This window comes from Argopecten irradians, chromosome 5 (assembly GCF_041381155.1).
Source record: "Argopecten irradians isolate NY chromosome 5, Ai_NY, whole genome shotgun sequence".
NCBI lineage: Eukaryota > Metazoa > Mollusca > Bivalvia > Pectinida > Pectinidae > Argopecten > Argopecten irradians.
The window spans coordinates 25,789,531-25,811,403 of record NC_091138.1 but is presented as its reverse complement, the minus strand read 5'-3'; the positions used below and the strand labels follow the sequence as shown (position 1 = coordinate 25,811,403).

General features: G+C 37.8%; 1 protein-coding gene and 1 non-coding gene across 3 annotated transcripts in view; both read right to left on the bottom strand.

The window, feature by feature from the left end:
* LOC138323343 (short-chain dehydrogenase/reductase family 42E member 1-like) overlaps nt 1–21,873 on the bottom strand; it is a 147,888-nt gene that overhangs the window by 4,754 nt on the left and 121,261 nt on the right. For both annotated transcript variants that reach the window (XM_069267897.1, XM_069267898.1), the window contains exons 7-9: nt 3,075–3,209; nt 1,623–1,688; nt 1,117–1,180 (exon numbers count right to left, since the gene is read on the bottom strand). In XM_069267897.1, the coding sequence (XP_069123998.1) occupies nt 1,117–1,180; nt 1,623–1,688; nt 3,075–3,209 (265 nt within the window). The remainder of the gene's footprint in view (nt 1–1,116; nt 1,181–1,622; nt 1,689–3,074; nt 3,210–21,873) is intronic.
* On the bottom strand, nt 2,643–2,760 carry LOC138324617 (U5 spliceosomal RNA). Its single transcript, XR_011208654.1, has one exon. It is a non-coding gene; the product is annotated as a U5 spliceosomal RNA (small nuclear RNA).

Below are 21,873 nucleotides of genomic sequence, written 5' to 3'. Positions count from 1 at the left end.
TCAGGCCACCCAGAGATGGTGGGGCTTGTGGTAATATGTCAGGACATCTGATCCACTTGGCCACCCAGAGATGGTGGGCTTGTGGTAATATGTCAGGACATCTGAACCACTCAGCCACCCAGAGGTGGAGGATTTGTGGTAATATGTCAGGACATCTGAACCACTTGGCCACCCAGAGATGGAGGGCTTGTGGTAATATGTCAGGACATCTGAACCACTTGGCCACCCAGAGATGGTGAGCTTGTGGTAATATGTCAGGACATCTGAACCACTTGGCCACCCAGAGATGTAGGCTTGTGGTAATATGTCATGACATCTGATCCACTTGGCCACCCAGAGATGTGGAGGGCTTGTGGTAATATGTCAGGACATCTGAACCACTTGGCCACCCAGAGATGGTGGGCTTGTGGTAATATGTCAGGACATCTGATCCACTTGGCCACCCAGAGATGGTGGGCTTGTGGTAATATGTCAGGACATCTGATCCACTTGGCCACCCAGAGATGGTGAGCTTGTGGTAATATGTCAGGACATCTGATCCACTTGGCCACCCAGAGATGGTGAGCTTGTGGTAATATGTCATGACATCTGATCCACTTGCCACCCAGAGATGGTGGGCTTGTGGTAATATGTCAGGACATCTGATCCACTTGGCCACCCAGAGATGGTGAGCTTGTGGTAATATATCATGACATCTGATCCACTTGGCCACCCAGAGGTGAAGGATTTTTTGTAATATGTCAGGACATCTGAACCACTCATCCACACAGAGATGGTGAGCTTGTGGTAATATGTCAGGACATCTGAACCACTCAGCCACCCACATGTGGACACCCAGACAAGTTATCGTAATTTATATTATCATGTTAATAATTATGACATTTGACAATGATAATGATTGATCACAGTGAATAATAGTGAGTATTAAAGTCTATACCTGTATCTATTAATTGAAAAAAAATTAAGTTAAAAAAGAACAAAAAACAATAAACATTTGATGGTTTATGTCCATTTTATCAAAATTTCATGTTATAATTTTTAGTTCAAAAGTTCCAACAGCACTGATGTGGGGAATTGATAACTTAGTTACCGTATTAGGACTTAGTGCCAACTTACCAAAGAAATACAGCAGTGTCACAGGAATCACCAAGCTTGGCATGTCATAGCCAAGTCCTTCTATCTGTAGATATAAAGTAATATATATAAATATATTTAAGGATTGACTTGAACAGATTTTTCATGTTATACAGATACAACAACAAAATCTGAGTGAACTCAGAAGCTGTGAAGCGATGAGACTTGAGAGTAAATTTTGTGTTATGCATGTATCTCCATAATATATGAAATCTATTCAAATTAATCCTTATAATTCAATTTATGTAGGACAAGCCTTCCAACATCCAAATTCATTTCGGGATGCTTTCTTCTATGAAATAATTACGACGTTATCTCAGCCTATTAGTAGCAATGTTTACAAACAGTATATTACCTTTTCTCTTTTATGGGCTGATAATGCTTGTTACAGACAAAAAAGATTTTTTGTGAAATAAGATAACATATGGTAAAATGAAATTGAGTCACAGGGTAGCAGTCTCCAAGTGGATCATAATGAAAGTACATACCAATGGTTTGTAGAAATACAGCGTGTTCACCGGACAGCTATCAGACAGAAAGTAGGCCTGGCCTGCCTGTAGGAAGGGAGGTAACTCTTACTTAACATTTCACACCACATGCACATCAAAATATATGGGTGGTATTTTTGTGTAAATACACTTTAAACTAAATCACAAATTCATGTGATTTTTTTTCAATGAGTAAGAACTCTGTTCAGTTAACCCCATTGACATTAAGCAATTTTTTCTGTAGATTTTGTTCAGAAATTAAAATGTCAGGAGGTATTTTTATTAAGTACATGAGCTTGAGATAATAATAAATATATAGAGTTAGTTTTAATTTAATAGCAAACTCTGTAGTGAGCTAACTTAAATGTTTGCTTCACCGAGAAGAATCTATTTTGTTTTATTCACTTGATTCTTTAGTTGAAAAAAAAAATCTATTGAATGTAATGGCAATTTCTTCTCTACAAAATTATATTTGCTAACGATTAATTTTTATTTGTTTTCATACTTAATCCAACTCTCTGATTGGCAGATTCTTTTCTTTCATATACTATGAAGAAAAAATCTGAGAATGGCGCGAGAATCTGACGTAATCTTGACATCACAATAGAGACTTCAACGTTGTGTATTGATCGATTTAGAAAAAATAATCCATTGGAAAATCAATAGAATCGTACGCTTTAACGTATTTTATGTTATCAAGTAGTCTGAAAAATTAATTATGCAACTATTTTTAACTTCATAGGGTTATGAAATAAATTTTGTTTGCAAACTTTTGTGAGAATCCACTACACGCTTTGCAAACAAAATTTCTTTCATACCCCGGTGAAGTTAAAAAATAGTGACATCAATGCTTAAATAAGTAATGACTTTATGACAGGATCACTTGTACAGGTTAATTGCTAATGATTCTAAATTGTTTGAATGAAAATGTATGAAGTGTGGTTTAATTTCATGACAGCAAATCCTCATACATGGCTGTTAATATTTTGCAAGTTGTTTCTTCTTTTAATTGATTTTGTTACCCTGTTTAGCACAGGGTTTAAAAAATAGTCTATAGACTCATTGAATGTTCCTCTCCACGGAAATCTTTAGTAAAAGGCGAAAGATTTATGCGTGGTTTGAAGAGAAACCAGAGTACAGCATAGGAGGAATTTTAGTTATATATATTAACATTAAGATTCTTTCCGTGGGGAGCAATTATATATATTATTATAAGTATATAATTTGTAAATATAACTCAATTTTTTTCAAATAAATTGATAGTAAAATGTACTTTTAAAATTATGAAATATCAGAAATAAAAAAACATCGCTTCAATTTTGATAAAATATATGTTTTTATGATATTACACATATTTAACCAAGGGAGACAATCCATGAACATATTATGCCTCATACGGTTATGATACTGTAGACAACAAAAATAAATCAGTAAACGTATTGGTAGACTTACAGCTACATATCCCCGAGCTTCAGTCAGTCCTTCCCCTGCCAGTAGATGACCTTGGGCCAGGTTTTCCACGTGTAGGAAATCCTGAAGGCTCTCGGGAGCTGCTGTTGCTACTAAGAGTCCTTGTTCCAGATATCCCTGTAAAAAAGAAATCATTTGTACAGGTTGTCTCCCCTACGCCAGTCTTAAACTACAAATTCAACAGAAAAAGAAGCTAAATTGCAAAATTCTTGAATTAAATTAAATATCATATGCCAAATATTTAATACAAGGGTTTCGAGATACCACAACGTGGGTAAAGTACAATTTACCGTTGATTAGTCCCACCACCCGGTGATTATGACGTCATCATTTGACATGTGTTTCGTGACATCATAATCACTGGAAAGTGGGACTAATTAACGGAAAATTGTACAAATTTACTCACGTCGTTTTGGGATCGCGAAACCCACATATTATATGTTACTGTAGACTTCGAGTATAGCATTTAATTAATAACATTTAATTAAAGATGCTCCACCTATGACAGAGCATAAACAATTTTCATCATTTTAACAATACATGCAATTGTTGTTTAATTGTGTATATACATATATACATAAATGTCAAATTAACACGTCGAAACATACTATAAAATGATGTATTTTGCTTTTGGAGCATGCGCAATTAGTACTTCATTCCATATAGGACATAGTGCCATGGAATTTTTTCGGGATGCAATTAATTATTTTTTATACAGTATATTTATGTTGAAGTTGAATTAGAACCTCAAACTTTTCAATGATGATAATAGCTAGTGTGAATTAGTAAGTAACTTTTGAAACTGAAGAAAAATACCAAATCGTCTTCTCCTGTTTTTGATAAAGAAAAAATACCACTTAATTGGTCAGAGGTAGAATTAATTAGATTAAAATTGCTGAATAAAAAATTTAAGGTAGACCGTCCCTTCTGGTTTCCTCTCATGGAGTTTGTTCATTTTTTGATATTTTGATTTTAGGTATACCCTGATCACAAAAACCGCATAAAAATCATATGTCACCGGGTTAATTTTTCTTCCAGGGTTGCTTAAAGATATGTACAAATGACTTAATAATCCGGATTTTAAGGATTTTTAAATAAATAATATTTCCTCCCTGTAGCATCCCTTAACATATAAATAATATACCTGTAACATGTTCATACCTTCAGTAGGTGATATAGAATTCATTACTATATCCAATAAGCTGGGTTTTCCACAATAAAACGAAAATATATCGCTATTTTAAAATTAAGTCCGGACCCAATTTTAGTGAAAAATTGCATAAAAATAGTAATGTTTTCTTTTTTTCTGAAATAATTATCTCAAGAAAAATCGATTTTTTTAGAATTTCCATGAAGATTGGCTTATTTGCAATACGAAAAGCAAATAAAAAGTATACCTCACCTCATCATTTTTCAAATTATGACCGATTTGCTTCCTACTACCCCTTAAATTTTGGTCTGAAAATGTTAAAAAATAGGCGAATCCGTAGCACTTTTCAACGTTTTATGTTATTCATCTACCCTTGTTAGTTTTTACCGATTGGCACACCTTTAGATTGATACACTTCAAGTAAACGCTCTAAAAGGTTCTAGACGAAATACTTGCTCGAATGCCGATTTCAGAAGCGAGTTGTAATAGATGAGTACGGAGAAATAAAATACGTTTGCCGGGATTCGGATAGCGACGTAACAAACGTATGACGACGTCACAGAAGGGACGGTCTACGTTAAATATTAATCACACTATATAATTGTTTTAAGATGCTCCACCGTGACAAATGGTACTTTTTCTCTATCAAAAACAGGAGAAGAGGAATTAGTAGTTTTACTTTGTTTGTTTGTTTGTTTGTTTGATAAATGTTCTATTAACAGCTATGGTCATGTAAGGACGGCCTCCCATGTATGCGATGTGTTGCGTGTATGTTGTGCGAGGTGCGTGTTTTGGGAGACTGCGGTATATTCATGTTGTGTCTTCTTGTATAGTGGAACTGTTGCCCTTTTTATATAGTGCTATATCACTGAAGCATGCCGCCGAAGACACCAAGCAACACACCCCACCCAGTCACATAATACTGACGACGGGCGAACCAGTCGTCCCACTCCCTGTATGCTGAGCGATAAGCAGGAGCAGAAACTACCACTTTTGTAGACTTTGGTGTGTCTCGACCAGGGGACAGAACCCAGAGCCTTCCTCACAGGGGTGAACGCTCAACTCAAGGCCAAAAGAGAGGTGGTGCCAAGGGAGGCATTAGGAAAGATAAAGTCAGATAGGAAGAAGAGAAAAGATAAGATCCTAAATTTAGTTGCCTTTTACGATCATGCAATAGGGGCAGCAGGTACAATTCTAATGCCCTACCTGCAGGGCAGCATACAAAAGTTACTTCAACTTAACACCATTACCACCAATGAAAAGAATGATGAGCTTCTAATTTTACTTCAAATTAAAAATTATGAAAATAATTAATTGCATCCCGAAAAAAAATCCATGGCACTGTATCCTATATTGATTGAAGTACTGATTGTGCATGTATCAAAAGTGAAATAAATTATTTTATTGGGGTAATTAGCCATATATACACACGATTAAACACCATTTATTGTTCAAATGATGAGTATCATTTATGTTCTGTTGGCGGTGGAGCATCTTTAACACTAGCCCACAGGTGGTAGACTAGTTCTTGTGACTCAAAAATAATACATTTGAAAGTTCGGCCAATACACATGTCCTAAGATGGTAGGCTAGGTACTGTATTAAGGACATGTGTATGGGCCAAACTTTCAATTCTGAGTCACAGAAACTAGCCTACCTCCTGATACATCAAATCAAATAGTCTACCCTAAAAGCAGAAATCATGCAAAATCAAAATGCTAACAGTACATGTTGAACAAACAGGCCGGATTTCAATAATTTCATGTATAAGTTATCCCTTGATCTATATCAAGACCATTTTAGGACTGCACTGAAATATGGTAAGGTCTATGAGCTGGGCATGTGCATATAGTTTATATCAATCAGAATAGTAGGAATTAGGATGGTTAATTTGGCCTGCAAACATTCTACTACTATATAATTAAACCTCATACATCTCTGGGACCTGATAATGTGGGCAGGTTGGTATTTGACAGTTTACTGTGGGCCAGAGCTAGCTTTACAACAGAAGCTGACCTTTTCCAATATCACTATATACATATTTACATTTTCACTGCAGCCCCACTGTGTAACCTTACCAAGCGCAGTTGGCAGTCATACAGTCTATGAACTTCAATCGCTTATTATGACGTCATTATCATTGTGACGTCACACTTGTCGTGCCAGCAATCATGGAAAACGGCTGTTCTAATGTCTGTTCCATCCTTGACAATAACGAATGATTAATTCATTATACAGTAAAACCCCTCTAACTCGAACCCGGATTTCTCGAATACCCCCTATTCGTCGAACTGGTCGTACGGTCCCGACCGTCTCCCTATATAATCTATGTAACAAAACCCCGGATAGCTCGAACAGCTATTCGTCGAATACCCCTTATTCCCCGAACAGAATTATGTCCCCGTTTCATCAAATACATAGTATTTACCCATGTATTCGTCGAACAGGTGTTCAGCCCTTGAGATTTTTTTTACCTGTATCACACCTGACTGCACCACCGACATGGATAATTGCTCACGATCTTGTGTTTATACATGCAGTTGGCGTGTCGAGCCTTTAGGTAATTAAGGGATTAACGGTGTCATTATTACCTACTTACACGGTCGCAAGTAATTGTTTGATGCTAACTTTATTTAATATTTCAGAAAAGGCATTACGTTATTGATGTTTCTCTAGTAATAATCTTCCCTGTAAATACGAAAATACGGAAGTTGTTGATCCGTGTTAATAGAAAGTACGCATTGTGAAATGACAAAAGAGGCGGAAGATATTGCTGACGTCCGCCTAATTATAAAAGTTTATTTTTTTTTAATTTCTTTGTTGGTTTCATTCGAAAGGCTAACACAATGTTATTTATCGAAAGATGTAAACGATATCAAACGATATAGGCAAAGAATGTTGAAAGATAGGGTAATTAAAATGTCATTGTCGTGCATTGTTTGTCATAGTTTGAGACCGGACATTTTGACTGTTGATCATGACCAACCTCGGATGAGTCTAATACCCCGTATTCCTTGAACTATTGACCTGGTCCCCTGCTGTTCGAGTTATAGGGCTTTTACTGTTAATGCAAAATGCCTTGGTATCTCAACTTAATATTGTAACCCAATGTAAACATACTCATTAAATAGCGCGCTTCATGAAATTTGCCTCTGTCCAGTTGGCATTCATATCAGCTATGAATGCCAACTAAAAAACGTTTAGTGCATAAATGGTCATCAGAAAAATCAAATACCTAAGTCCCATTCTGGTAAACCACTTGACCATACCTCGATCTATTCTTGGTCAAATATTCTGATAAAAAATCCAGACATTGTTAACCTTTCTTGTGTCTTGAGAAGGAATTCTCATTATAGGTACAGAATTTGTGTTCTCATCTCAGAGTAGAAAATATAATACTTACAACTAGACAATTCCTAGTCACATATATGTACCAAGAAAATGTTCATACCCATATAGGCTCATTCAGGTTTCAAACATCATCTTATACCCCCATGCAAGCTTGATTCATTTGATTCTATTTCTTTGAATAATAATTATATCTCCCTCTGAAAACGACGAGCTTTTAATGACATCACAATCTTTTCCTCTCTCCTCTTTAGTAGAATTTTATAAGTACTTGAAACATCGTTAACTGAGCTTCATGATTGATGTTTAATTATAGAAAAGACATTGACTAGATAATGTCATAAAACTTGATTAACTCTGATACTTGCTATCTTGTTTTAGTTTTGTTGTTCATCATAATAGGAACAGTAAATATCACTAAAGTTTTAATTATTCAATTTCATTCTGTTTTTGAAATGAACAGATATTTTAAATATCATAGCTGTTAATTGTACTAAAATTTATAAATGATTAAATTAAAAAGACTAGAGTAATAGTCATATTGAATAGTATTTTTCCTTTAATGGGTTCAAGACGCCAATGTTTAAAAAATAATTCACGCCTTGATTTTCGAAGGATTTTGAGTTGTCGTAAGTTCGTATTTTTAATGTAATAGACTTGCGGTAATCAATGATATTGTATAGTATCATATATAGGATCTTACATGAGTATTCATTTCATATCAGAATATATATGAAACGAGTCTAAGAAGTTTTCATTTTTAGCAAGCATTAGCGAGCAAAATTTGAACTTTGAGACGATTTTGATAAAATCTCATATGAAATGAACACTAATTTCAGATACTTTTTATCAAATACCTACAAATACCTTCATAACAAAGAATTTCACGTCAAAACTTATTTGGAAAATCTAGCAGAGGCCGCCATTTTGTCCCACCGTCCTCATAATCCTGATGTCACATCATTTTTCCTGACGTCATTTTATTGTTTCTGTTTGTACATCACAATGAATTTCCAGCCAATGAAAATTGTTCCATGAACATATTACACAAGTGTCATACGCAATAAGATTACATTGGGGGAATCACTGGATATCAGGTGGAATATTTGATAAAACAGCAAACAGAATGTCAAGCCTCCGATAGATGTGGAATTGGGAATCAGATAGAATGCAGCGTCATTTATTTAGGTCAATAACCAAAATGTATGTCACAGAGATTTAATTTAATTTTATTTTCACTTCAGAATATTTCAAAATTGTTTTATGTATATGTCCTTTCCCTAACTTAATTGAATTCTGGTACATGAAACCACAGGAATCTGAGAATTATATAGTTACAATTTATATCAATATGGAACCACAAGAGTGCCCATAGACCATTTCTAAATGTTTTAGGGGTCTAGATAAAAAAATTGGTAAAATTTGCATTCTACATAGTACATTGTACTACACATAAAGTGTGGAAAGCTCCTTCAAACAAAACTTCTACCCAAAATAGCTTTAGCAGCTAAAAAATAACATTTCTAGCACATCTTTATAAAAACATTTACTACTGTTAGAAAGATTGATTATTTTCCTTTCAAAATCATCTTACACAACTATACAAAACGCAGTCAATAAGATAATAGCAGCCCTGTTTCAAGAAAGTTTCACGAAAACAACCTAAATTGGGCCGTGGAAATTTATAGTGGCTACTATCAACCAACTTCCTTTCAGTTATTTAATATTTTATAATTGTAATATTGTATTTCATAAATTTCATCATTGATGTAATTTTGTGTGAAAGGTTATCATTGTAAACATGCTTACAGTAAGTGTTGCAACACATGTCCCCTGCCATCAATTACATTTTCTAATCTATGTCAAGTTATTATTGCATGCTTAGTTTAATGCTATCATTATACCAAGTTTGAACAAATTCTGTTGATGTGTTCTCATATTATCATCCGCAAACTATAATTTAAAAAGTATATTTTCAGTAACAGTGAACTTTGACCCAAAATTCAATCCCAAGCTGTGTCACCTACTTTGCTACTTTTGTTTTCGGGCAGACGGACAGGTGTTAATTTCGAACGCTGATGTTACCATTGTATGAAGTTTGAACAAATTTTGATGACCTATTATCAAGTTATCATCTGGAAACTAAAATTTGTGAAACAATCTCGTTTTAGTAAGTGACCTTTTAGTTTGTTGTTGACCTTTTGACCCCAAGCTGTATTTTCTCATATACTACCATTGTGTTAAGTTTGATCAAAATCCATCAATTCGTTCGAAGTTGCATTTTAGAAGAAAAGGATATAATGTATGGAAAAGTCTATTACTTGATGAAGTGAAATGTAGATCACTGTATCCTAGTTCTGGCACATATCACTCTTACCCTCTTACTGAGATGAGCATAAGTATGAAAGGGCTGTATGGTTTGTAACCTTTTTTTAAACTAGAACTTTGGTCCAGTATATCCCACTTCCCACATCTCCGTAACCATGCCAATGATTTATCATAATCCCTCTAGACATTTAGAATGAGCAGCCAATTCTCCATTTTGACAACCTGAATCCAGTATACCCTACCTGACTTTGTTGGGGGTGGGGGTATAATCAGATCTGTCTGAGAACAACATAGCTCGCCTCTGGGCCTCATTTTAGCCCATTGGACCTATTGAAATTCTTACAATCTAGTATTTTCTTTCTTGAAATGATTGTCAACATATCCATCACAACAAAAATCTAAATCATTGTCAATATCAATATCAGTTGTTATGGATAACATTACTTCAACACTTAATGCACCAAAACCTTCACCTGGTAAATTTTCGGCCCATTGGGCCTCTTGAAATTCTCAAAATCCAGCATTTTCTTGATTTAAATAATTGTTTTCCCCATAATAACAATCATAATCCAAAATCATAGTAGAAATCGATGTCAGTAGTTACTGATAACTGTATTTCAACATTTGCACCAAAACCTACGTAGTGATTCCACAAGCATCCCTCTCTATGAGAGATCAGCTAAAAATAGATGGATTTGGGAACAAAAAGGGTCCAAATCATACATAATCCTTTGAATAATAATTCTGTCTTTGCATATTACAGAGTTACCTCCCTTGCGGGTAGGTATTAATTGTTACGTCATGATTTTGTGAGCCCAATTCACATCGTTTTCTCCAAAAATAATGATGTTACGCTTACAAATACATGACGATACATGACGTCACAATCGATACCTACCCACAAGGGCAGATAACTCTGTAATATGCAAATACAGAATTGAAGGAGATAAAACAAGGATAAATCACTATGACGTCAAAATGTAGACCACATTGGTTTCTACAACTATTACATAGTTTGTTTTGTTTGTGTGATTACATGATTAACGTCCTATAAACAGCCAGGGTCATACACAGACAGCCTCCCATGGTGTCCTATTCACAGTCAGACTCATTTGTAGATGTGCCAGGCTTAGGAGGTAGAGAAAAGCCAAATTAATACTTGTATCAGACATTTTACTACACTGCCTTTAATGTACGTATAATTCTACTATCAATCCATGGTATTAAATAAACTAACTTTATGGTATTAAGATAAACACAAAAATCAGGAAATAATGCTTGACAACAAACACTTTCAAGTGCAATGATTTTCGATGGAATAAACACAAAATAATCCTTGAAAATTGAGTGGGAGACTTGGAGCGGAGAGGCTTGGAGGGGTAACAAATAATCTCCTATTCCCATACAGAGTTGAGCACGCCCCAAGGACACAATCTGGTGGAATTTCAGAGCTGCTTCACAGTAGATTTAGGAGAAACAGTAGAGAGTAAAATGTGAGACTCGCTCTCTGAGGTAGAAATTTACCAATTGTATTCCTTGATTTATGTTTGTCACTTGAGAAATAAAGACATACGATATCCTGTCACAGAAGCTGGGGTTTCTACAACAATACTCTTCTTTCATAGCTGATATCAAAATCTAGCTACAGGAAGTTTTCAACTGTAACGACCATTCCATTAATTAAACCTTTGGGACGTACCATAAAATAAACTCAACTAGATTCTGTTGGGAAATTGCAATAAAAATCTTACATGGTTGGTTTAGGGGGCAATATTTCAATAAAAATAGCTAGTATTCTCAGATGTTTAAGTATTGTTTTTTCCCTCTATTTTTATTTTAAGGTTAACACATAGATTAAGTGTTCTGTTTCACTTTAGAACTAGAATGTTTCCAATTTCCTAAAAAGAGTACAGTAATTTATTATCAATAATTGTTTGAGGTTTTTACAAGGCCATTGTGTGCTGGTGGGTTACTGTTCCTGCCTTGTCAACAACCAAAAGAAGATCCCACCTCACAAATCACCATGGTCATGTGATGACATGTTTCTATGACAACCATCCTGATGATCTTCTACTGTGGCCCACCACTACTTCTATGTCTACTGTGGCCCACCATTACTTCTATGTCTACTGTGGCCCACCATTACTTCTATGTCTACTGTGGCCCACCACTACTTCTATGTCTACTGTGGCCCACCACTACTTCTATGTCTACTGTGGCCCACCACTACTTCTATGTCTACTGTGGCCCACCACTACTTCTATGTCTACTGTGGCCCACCACTACTTCTATGTCTACTGTGGCCCACCACTACTTCTATGTCTACTGTGTCCCACCATACTTTATGTGTGGCCCACCACTACTTCTATGTCTACTGTGGCCCACCATTACTTCTATGTCTACTGTGTGGCCCACCACTACTTCTATGTCTACTGTGGCCCACCATTACTTCTATGTCTACTGTGGCCCACCACTACTTCTATGTCTACTGTGGCCCACCATTACTTCTATGTCTACTGTGGCCCACCATTACTTCTATGTCTACTGTGGCCCACCACTACTTCTATGTCTACTGTGGCCCACCACTACTTCTATGTCTACTGTGGCCCACCATTACTTCTATGTCTACTGTGGCCCACCATACTTCTATGTCTACTGTGGCCCACCACTTACTTCTATGTCTACTGTGGCCCACCACTACTTCTATGTCTACTGTGGCCCACCACTACTTCTATGTCTACTGTGGCCCACCACTACTTCTATGTCTACTGTGGCCCACCATACTTCTATGTCTACTGTGGCCCACCATTACTTCTATGTCTACTGTGGCCCCACCACTACTTCTATGTCTACTGTGGCCCACCATTACTTCTATGTCTACTGTGGCCCACCACTACTTCTATGTCTACTGTGGCCCACCATTACTTCTATGTCTACTGTGGCCCACCATTACTTCTATGTCTACTGTGGCCCACCATTACTTCTATGTCTACTGTGGCCCACCACTACTTCTATGTCTACTGTGGCCCACCACTACTTCTATGTCTACTGTGGCCCACCACTACTTCTATGTCTACTGTGGCCCACCACTACTTCTATGTCTACTGTGGCCCACCACTACTTCTATGTCTACTGTGGCCCACCACTACTTCTATGTCTACTGTGGCCCACCACTACTTCTATGTCTACTGTGGCCCACCACTACTTCTATGTCTACTGTGGCCCACCATACTTCTATGTCTACTGTGGCCCACCATACTTCTATGTCTACTGTGGCCCACCACTACTTCTATGTCTACTGTGGCCCACCACTACTTCTATGTCTACTGTGGCCAACCATTACTTCTATGTCTACTGTGGCCAACCATTACTTCTATGTCTACTGTGGCCCACCATTACTTCTATGTCTACTGTGGCCCACCACTACTTCTATGTCTACTGTGGCCAACCACTACTTCTATGTCTACTGTGGCCCACCACTACTTCTATGTCTACTGTGGCCCACCACTACTTCTATGTCTACTGTGGCCCACCACTACTTCTATGTCTACTGTGGCCCACCATTACTTCTATGTCTACTGTGGCCCACCACTACTTCTATGTCTACTGTGGCCCACCACTACTTCTATGTCTACTGTGGCCCACCACTACTTCTATGTCTACTGTGGCCCACCACTACTTCTATGTCTACTGTGGCCCACCACTACTTCTATGTCTACTGTGGCCCACCACTACTTCTATGTCTACTGTGGCCAACCATTACTTCTATGTCTACTGTGGCCCACCATTACTTCTATGTCTACTGTGGCCAACCACTACTTCTATGTCTACTGTGGCCAACCACTACTTCTATGTCTACTGTGGCCCACCATTACTTCTATGTCTACTGTGGCCCACCACTACTTCTATGTCTACTGTGGCCCACCATTACTTCTATGTCTACTGTGGCCCACCACTACTTCTATGTCTACTGTGGCCCACCATTACTTCTATGTCTACTGTGGCCCACCATTACTTCTATGTCTACTGTGGCCCACCACTACTTCTATGTCTACTGTGGCCCACCACTACTTCTATGTCTACTGTGGCCCACCACTACTTCTATGTCTACTGTGGCCCACCACTACTTCTATGTCTACTGTGGCCCACCACTACTTCTATGTCTACTGTGGCCCACCACTACTTCTATGTCTACTGTGGCCCACCACTACTTCTATGTCTACTGTGGCCCACCACTACTTCTATGTCTACTGTGGCCCACCACTACTTCTATGTCTACTGTGGCCCACCACTACTTCTAGGTCTACTGTGGCCCACCACTACTTCTATGTCTACTGTGGCCCACCACTACTTCTATGTCTACTGTGGCCCACCACTACTTCTATGTCTACTGTGGCCCACCACTACTTCTATGTCTACTGTGGCCCACCACTACTTCTATGTCTACTGTGGCCCACCACTACTTCTATGTCTACTGTGGCCCACCACTACTTCTATGTCTACTGTGGCCCACCACTACTTCTATGTCTACTGTGGCCCACCACTACTTCTATGTCTACTGTGGCCCACCACTACTTCTATGTCTACTGTGGCCCACCACTACTTCTATGTCTACTGTGGCCCACCACTACTTCTATGTCTACTGTGGCCCACCACTACTTCTATGTCTACTGTGGCCCACTACTATTCTATGTCTATTGTCCATTATCTTTTATGTCCTCTGTTGTCCACCATCACCTCTATATCATTACCTCTTACTAAGTCTATTGTTCCCCTACCTGTCTGATCCAATACAAATGGAAAAGCTCAAACTCTAACTGACAATGAAGAGTACTTTTGCTGCACTTCAAACCCGCCTTGAAGAAAACAGACAAAAATGTGTTGGCATAAATGGTTTTGGCACATTTGTTACATATTGCTTCTTCATCATCAACAGTTTAACGCCACCATCTTCAAGAAAGTGATAAGTTTCATCACAATATTTTTGCCATAGATACCAGTATGTCAAGATTCCTTAAAATTAAAAGCTACAAAGGCAAGAAAACTAACTCGTCTAATTCAATTATCTGCCAAGACGTGACAATTTCCTTTCTGACGACGGAATTGTCAACTTGTTGCACAAACTAACAGTAAAAGACGGTTTCCCTGGAGACTAGTATGGGGCAGGGTGTCACATGTGGCGCTTCTGTTGCTAGGCAACCAAAGGGTAACTGAAGTCAGTGCCAGGATAGGGGTGTCTCTACAGAAAATTGGCACCGGCGAAAACACCTCACATCTGGGCTGTGGCACCTGTTGATCATGGAAACCCGCCAAGGAATTGTTTAATTCTTATCCAAAATATTCTTGTTCAACCGAATTTGATTGGTCACACATTTCAAAGGCAACTATTTACACCTCTGTGTGAAAGCATCTGACACAAAAATAGCAACATTAGCAAATTCTGATTTCAAAGCGTCATCAATATCCTGTATAAGATCGTTGATGTTATAAAGAGAACAAGGAGAAAACAATCCATTTGATTCGGTTTGTGAATGTTTTAATACCCTGACAAGTTTTCTCGTTTAAAATAACCTAATCTTATTCACTGTGATGTTTGAAAGCCTCTCTATATTACTGTACACAGTAAAACATACCTGTGAAGTGGCAGGCCTCTGTATAACCTGTTAATTGAGAGGCAGATACACAAAAATCACAACTTCCCATTGATGTTTTAGCTACAGTGCCTGCCATATTGGTCAATAAATGTAACCTAGTAGTAAAGTTATCTCCCCCTGTTTTGTAGTAGAGCAGTTTAGAACTCCATCAGTTTGATCATTGTACACATGTTAAAAGCATTATTTTGTATAATGAGTTTTAAATGAGAATGGACATTCATTCAGGCTAGCGGTAAAAGCTTTTGACTTGTTAGTAGTAAAGAAAATGATATCTTTGAGTTGAAGTAAATACTTGTTTTCTAATGTAAGTTATTGTAAATAGACTCTTAGCTAGCTTCAATAACTAATTGTGGGAGTTTTATTTGTATGTTTTTATTTCCTTTCCAAGGTTTGGCATCTTTGACTCTTGTAGAAAGTATTTCAATACTAATTGTAATTGGAAAGTCAGGCAACCACAATCTACACATGACATGTGATTCATGCAGTAAATTCAGTCAAAAAAACAAGAGGCCCAAAGGGCCTTAACAGTCATCTGACTACCTTGGCAATGGTAAAACTAATTATATATGGTGTCACTTTGTCAGGACCATTTCAGGATCATTTTCAATTTCTTTCAACAAATTTATTTCAAACAAGAGGCCCAAGGGCCTTAACATATAGGAAATAAATGAGATATAGTGTCATGGTAGCCATCTTCGATATGGGATCAACCAGAGATGTATTAATACTTTGTCGGGACCATGTCAGGATCATTTCATGCAAGTTGAAGCCAAATCGCACCAGTAGAATTTGAGAAGAAGTTCAAATTGTGTTTTCAAGATGGCGGCTGTGGCAGCCATCTTGGATTTCGGATCGACCCGAAAAATAACAACACTTTGTCGGGACCATGTCAGGATCATTTCATGTAAGTTTCAGCCAAATCGCACTGGTAGAACTTGAGAAGAAGTTCAAAATGTGTTTTCAAGATGGCGGCTGTGGCGGCCATCTTGGATTTCGGATCGACCCGAAAAATAACAACACTTTGTCGGGACCATGTCAGGATCATTTCATGTAAGTTTCAGCCAAATCGCACTGGTAGAACTTGAGAAGAAGTTCAAAATGTGTTTTCAAGATGGCGGCTGTGGCGGCCATCTTGGATTTCGGATCGACCCGAAAAATAACAACACTTTGTCGTGACCATGTCAGGATCATTTCATGCAAGTTTCAGCCAAATCGCACTGTAGAACTTGAGAAGAAGTTCAAAATGTGTTTTCAAGATTGCGGCTGTGGTGGCATCTTGGATTTCAGATGACCGAAAAATAACAACACTTTGTCGGGATAATGTCAGGATCAATTCATGCAAGTTTCAGCCAAATCGCACCAGAAGAACTTGAGAAGAAGTTCAAAATGTGTGAAGATGGCGGCTGTGGCAGCCATCTTGGATTTCGGATCGACCCGAAAAATAACAACACACTTTGTCGGGATAATGTCAGGATTAATTCATGCAAGTTTCAGCCAAATCGCACCAGAAGAACTTGAGAAGAAGTTCAAAATGTGTTTTCAAGATGGCGGCTGTGGCAGCCATCTTGGATTTCGGATCGACCCGAAAAATAACAACACTTTGTCGGGACCATGTCAGGATCATTTCATGTAAGTTTCAGCCAAATCGCACCGGTAGAACTTGAGAAGAAGTTCAAAATGTGTTTTCAAGATGGCGGCTGTGGCGGCCATCTTGGATTTCGGATCGACCCGAAAAATAACAACACTTTGTCGTGACTATGTCAGGATCATTTTATGTAAGTTTCAGCCAAATCGCACTGGTAGAACTTCAGAAGAAGTTCAAAATGTGTTTTCAAGATGGCGGCTGTGGCGGCCATCTTGGTTTTCGGATCAACCCAAAAAATAACAACACTTTGTCGGGACCATGTCAGGATCATTTCATGCAAGTTTCAGCCAAATCGCACTGGTAGAACTTGAGAAGAAGTTCAAAATGTGTTTTCAAGATGGCGGCTGTGGTGGCAATCTTGGATTTCGAATTGATCCGAAAAATAACAACACTTTGTCTTGACTATGTCAGGATCATTTCATGCAAGTTTCAGCCAAATCGCACCAGTAGAACTTGAGAAGAAGATCAAAATGTGTTTTCAAGATTGCGGCTGTGGTGGCCATCTTGGATTTCAGATCGACCCGAAAAATAACAACACTTTGTCGGGATAATGTCAGGATCAATTCATGCAAGTTTCAGCCAAATCGCACCAGAAGAACTTGAGAAGAAGTTCAAAATGTGTGAAGATGGCGGCTGTGGTGGCCATCTTGGATTTCGGATCGACCCGGACGGCGGACGACGGACGACGGAAGATGACGGACGAAACATGACGACTATAGGTCATCCTGACCCTTTGGGTCAGATGACCTAAAAAAAAACCAAAAAAAAACAGAACTTACTTTTATGTATCTCTGTAATCCATACAGAAACTTATACTTTACATTCATAATTATAGTTAAATTTGCAGAAATTTTGAATGAGGGAATCATAAGGGAATGGTATAACCTTAAACTGATTATATTCTATGAATGATATTAAGGTATTCAGGTACCATGAATTAGGATATTTGGACATACATGTAGTCATATTTTGGTTTATTTAGCATCTGGGACAAAAGGGCCAAAATTCAACACACCAAAATTTAACTGCATATTTATATTCGTTTGCAATTTACACATAAATCTTCATTACTTACTAACACATACTCAAAGCCTGGTCATACTTGTGCTATGAGCGTACATTCATGTTCTGTCCACAGGAAAAATCACTGTTATACTCTATTGTGAAAACATGCATGTATAAAGGTTTGCGAGTATAAATCACTTCTATTGAAGACAAATATTTCAAAGGGTTGTCTTAGTACTGTACTGATTGGCTTTTAATCAAATCCTGTCGGTTATTTAGTGTTAAGGGACCTTTATATACTGACAAATAAAACAGCTATTATGTTTGAGAATTAGTTAATCTTAAGAATTTTGGTCTTTGGACATTTACAGAGCACAGGGAATGAAACCTCCAAATTTAAATGCACCAAAAATTTAACCAGCCTCTTTTGATACAATATTGCCAAAATTTCCCAAAATATCCCAATTTCGGATACCTGGTATTTCAAAAAGAAAATAATTAATTTGGATGTCCCTAGACCAGATTACCTGTGACCTCTTCTTAGACACCTTAGTTAGCTGGTTCCAGCTAGTTGTGGCGCGTTTTGTTCATTTACTAGATTATTGTCCGGTTGTGCCATATAAAAACTGGGGTAAAATTTACATGGTACTGAATTCCAGTGAGAGTTCCATCGGTTTTTAAACGAGTTCCGAGTAGGGGCTTCTACTACGAAGTTTGGAAGGGAGTTCCACGAATCTACCACTCGCCGACTAAATATACTTTGTGTGACTTTAGTCCTGCTCTGTTTCTTAAAGAATTTGTAAACTATTACCTCTAGTACTAGCTGAAGACATTGTAAATAGCTTGTCTTTATCTAGTTTATCTATTCCATTCAGAATTTTATAGACTTCGATCACATCGTTCCTTTTACGTCTATATTCTAAGGTGGGAAGTCCCAACTTTTTAAGTCTTGAATGGTAAGGTAGATCTTCAATAGAGTAAACTCTTTTAGTAGCTCTTCGTTGGACGTTTTCAAGAGTGATCTGATCTTTTTTTAGCAGTGGAGACCATACCTGGGTTGCATATTCTAAGTTAGGTCTAATTAGGCTTTTGTACAGGGTTAAGAACATAGTTATATCTATATAGACAAATGTCCTGAATATTAGCCCCAGTATGCGATTTCCTTTGTTAGCTGCTTGACTAACATGCTGACTAAATTTAAGTTTGTTGTCGAAAAGTACACCTAAATCTTTCTCACACTGTACCTTTTGAGGGAAGAGAATGTGTCCCAAGACCAGATTAAGGCCTCTAGGTCTCCCTATTCTGGATTAAGGTCTTCAAGGGAGGAGAATGTGTCCCAAGACCAGATTAAGTCCTTTGAGGGAAGAGGATGTGTCCCAAGACCAGACTAAGGCCTTTAGATCTCCCTATTCCAGATTAAGGCCTTCAAGGGAAGAGAATGTGTCCCTAGACCGGATTAATGCCATCAAGGGAAGAGAATGTGTCCCTAGACCAGATTAAGTCCTTTGAGGGAGGAGGTCTCCCTAAAAAATATTAAGGCCTATGAGGGAAGAGAATGTGTCCCTAGACCAAATTAAGGCTTTCGAGGGAATAGAATATCTCCCTAGACCAGATTAAGCCCTTTGAGGGAAGAGAAGGTCTTCCTAGACCAGATTGAGGCCTTTGAGGGAAGGGAATGTCTCCCTAGACCAGATAAAGGCCTTTGAGGGAAGGGAAAGTCTCCCTAGACCATATTAAGCCCTTTGAGGGAAGAGAAGTCTTCCTAGACCAGATTAGGTCCTTTGAGGGAAGAGAAGGTCTCCCTAGACCAGATCAATAGACCTTTGGAGGACTAAATGCTTGTTTTGGAAGTGACTGTTCTGATGTACTATAGTTACATCCACAAGCTACAGTCCAAGAATGACTACACAACAGGAGATTACAATCTTCCCACAATGAGGTTAATTGATGAAAAAGACCTTGAAAAGCACATTAATCTAAATTTACAACCCTCATTCTATTTTGTTGCTTTATGAGAAACAGCAGAAAAATAACATCAGAGTTAGGATATTGTGGTAACATTGTTCAAGTTTAAATAATGACAGTATGCATTTTTTTACTAAATCAAAGCTCGCAAATATAAGGGAGCTGTTTATTGGTTATGCATATCCTATTTGTAATTACGACAGAAAGACAAATGAGGTTCTGCATGCTCTTATTTCATTTTGTATCGCTATGGTAATCACAAGCCAGGTCTGAAAAACATCAAATTACTGCGTATCGAATACATCACAAAAGACGCACACCATGTAGAACCTATTCAATTGGAATCCATTTGATAATACTGACCCTATAACAGGACTGGGTGAACGTTTATTCAATGATTGGAGAAGGGGGGATTTATCTATAGAAATACGTTCACTGTCAGTGTGGAGGATATCCCGGGGATGGCACAATGCTTCACAACAGTAATAACAGGATCGAATAACGGAGAAGGTGGAAATTAATTTAACTCCGACACTGAAGAGCCTACATGGTAGAGGTGATGGACTGCGTTAGGTTGTGTCCTGACATTCCGATATGTGTATAGTTAGACCTGTGATCCATTCCCTTTCTAGGAAACAGTACTTATCGTCCATCCTGTGACCGATTTGTCACTCTGCCGCCAATAGGGAATACCATTATTGAATGTAGTCGGACTGTGGTCGTGTGGAAACTGTCTACCACCGGGCCCTGATCATGTATATCTATCGTACTGTCAGACAATCTCCTTCATCTTAGAAACATCGGTAATATTAGCCTATCACTGTAGTTTTCCTTTCTGTTTCTTACACCCAAGCCTGACCAGAACACCGAGCCATTGCTCATAGTTGAAACATCAAAGATATATCTGTCAGTCGTCTTACATAATGGGCCCTGATGAAGACGGAGCACATTGTAGCAAATAACGGTACATATTCAGAATGGAAAATGTTCGATTTTTCATTATTTTCTTCCATAATATCCAAGATGCAAGCTCCTACTTTTTGGTTGTGATAGATTTGAGTCAAGGCGTCATAAACACATAATGACCTGTTACGGTAACATGATTTATGGTTCGGGAGAAGATACATGTTGCCAGGATGTGAGGTCACACTGTGTTTTATTGGAGAGATGATACAGCGCTCCAACATCGTCTTCATTTATCCGTTCAGTTAGATTTGTACCAGTCATAAAGCATATGTCACACCCAAAATTACACACATTTCCACCTCCCTTCACAATGAATCACACTTCAAACCCGAGTTTAAGACCTAGCTTGTTAGAAATAAATATACTCTAGGGGTCTTTCCTTACACTAAAACAAAATATATCAAACCTTTAGTACAATTTTACGATAAACAGATAGTTATTGTCTCCTATACAACTTCAGGCCTATTTAACTTACAAAGCTTATAGACTAACATATAACTTACATAGTGTATAGACTTACATAATGTATAGACTTACATATAACTTACAAAGCTTATAGACTTACATATAACTTACATAGTGTATAGACTTACATATAACTTACATAGTATATAGACTTACATATAACTTACATAGTATATAGACTTACATATAACTTACATAGTATATAGACTTACATATAACTTACATAGTATATAGACTTACATATAACTTACATAG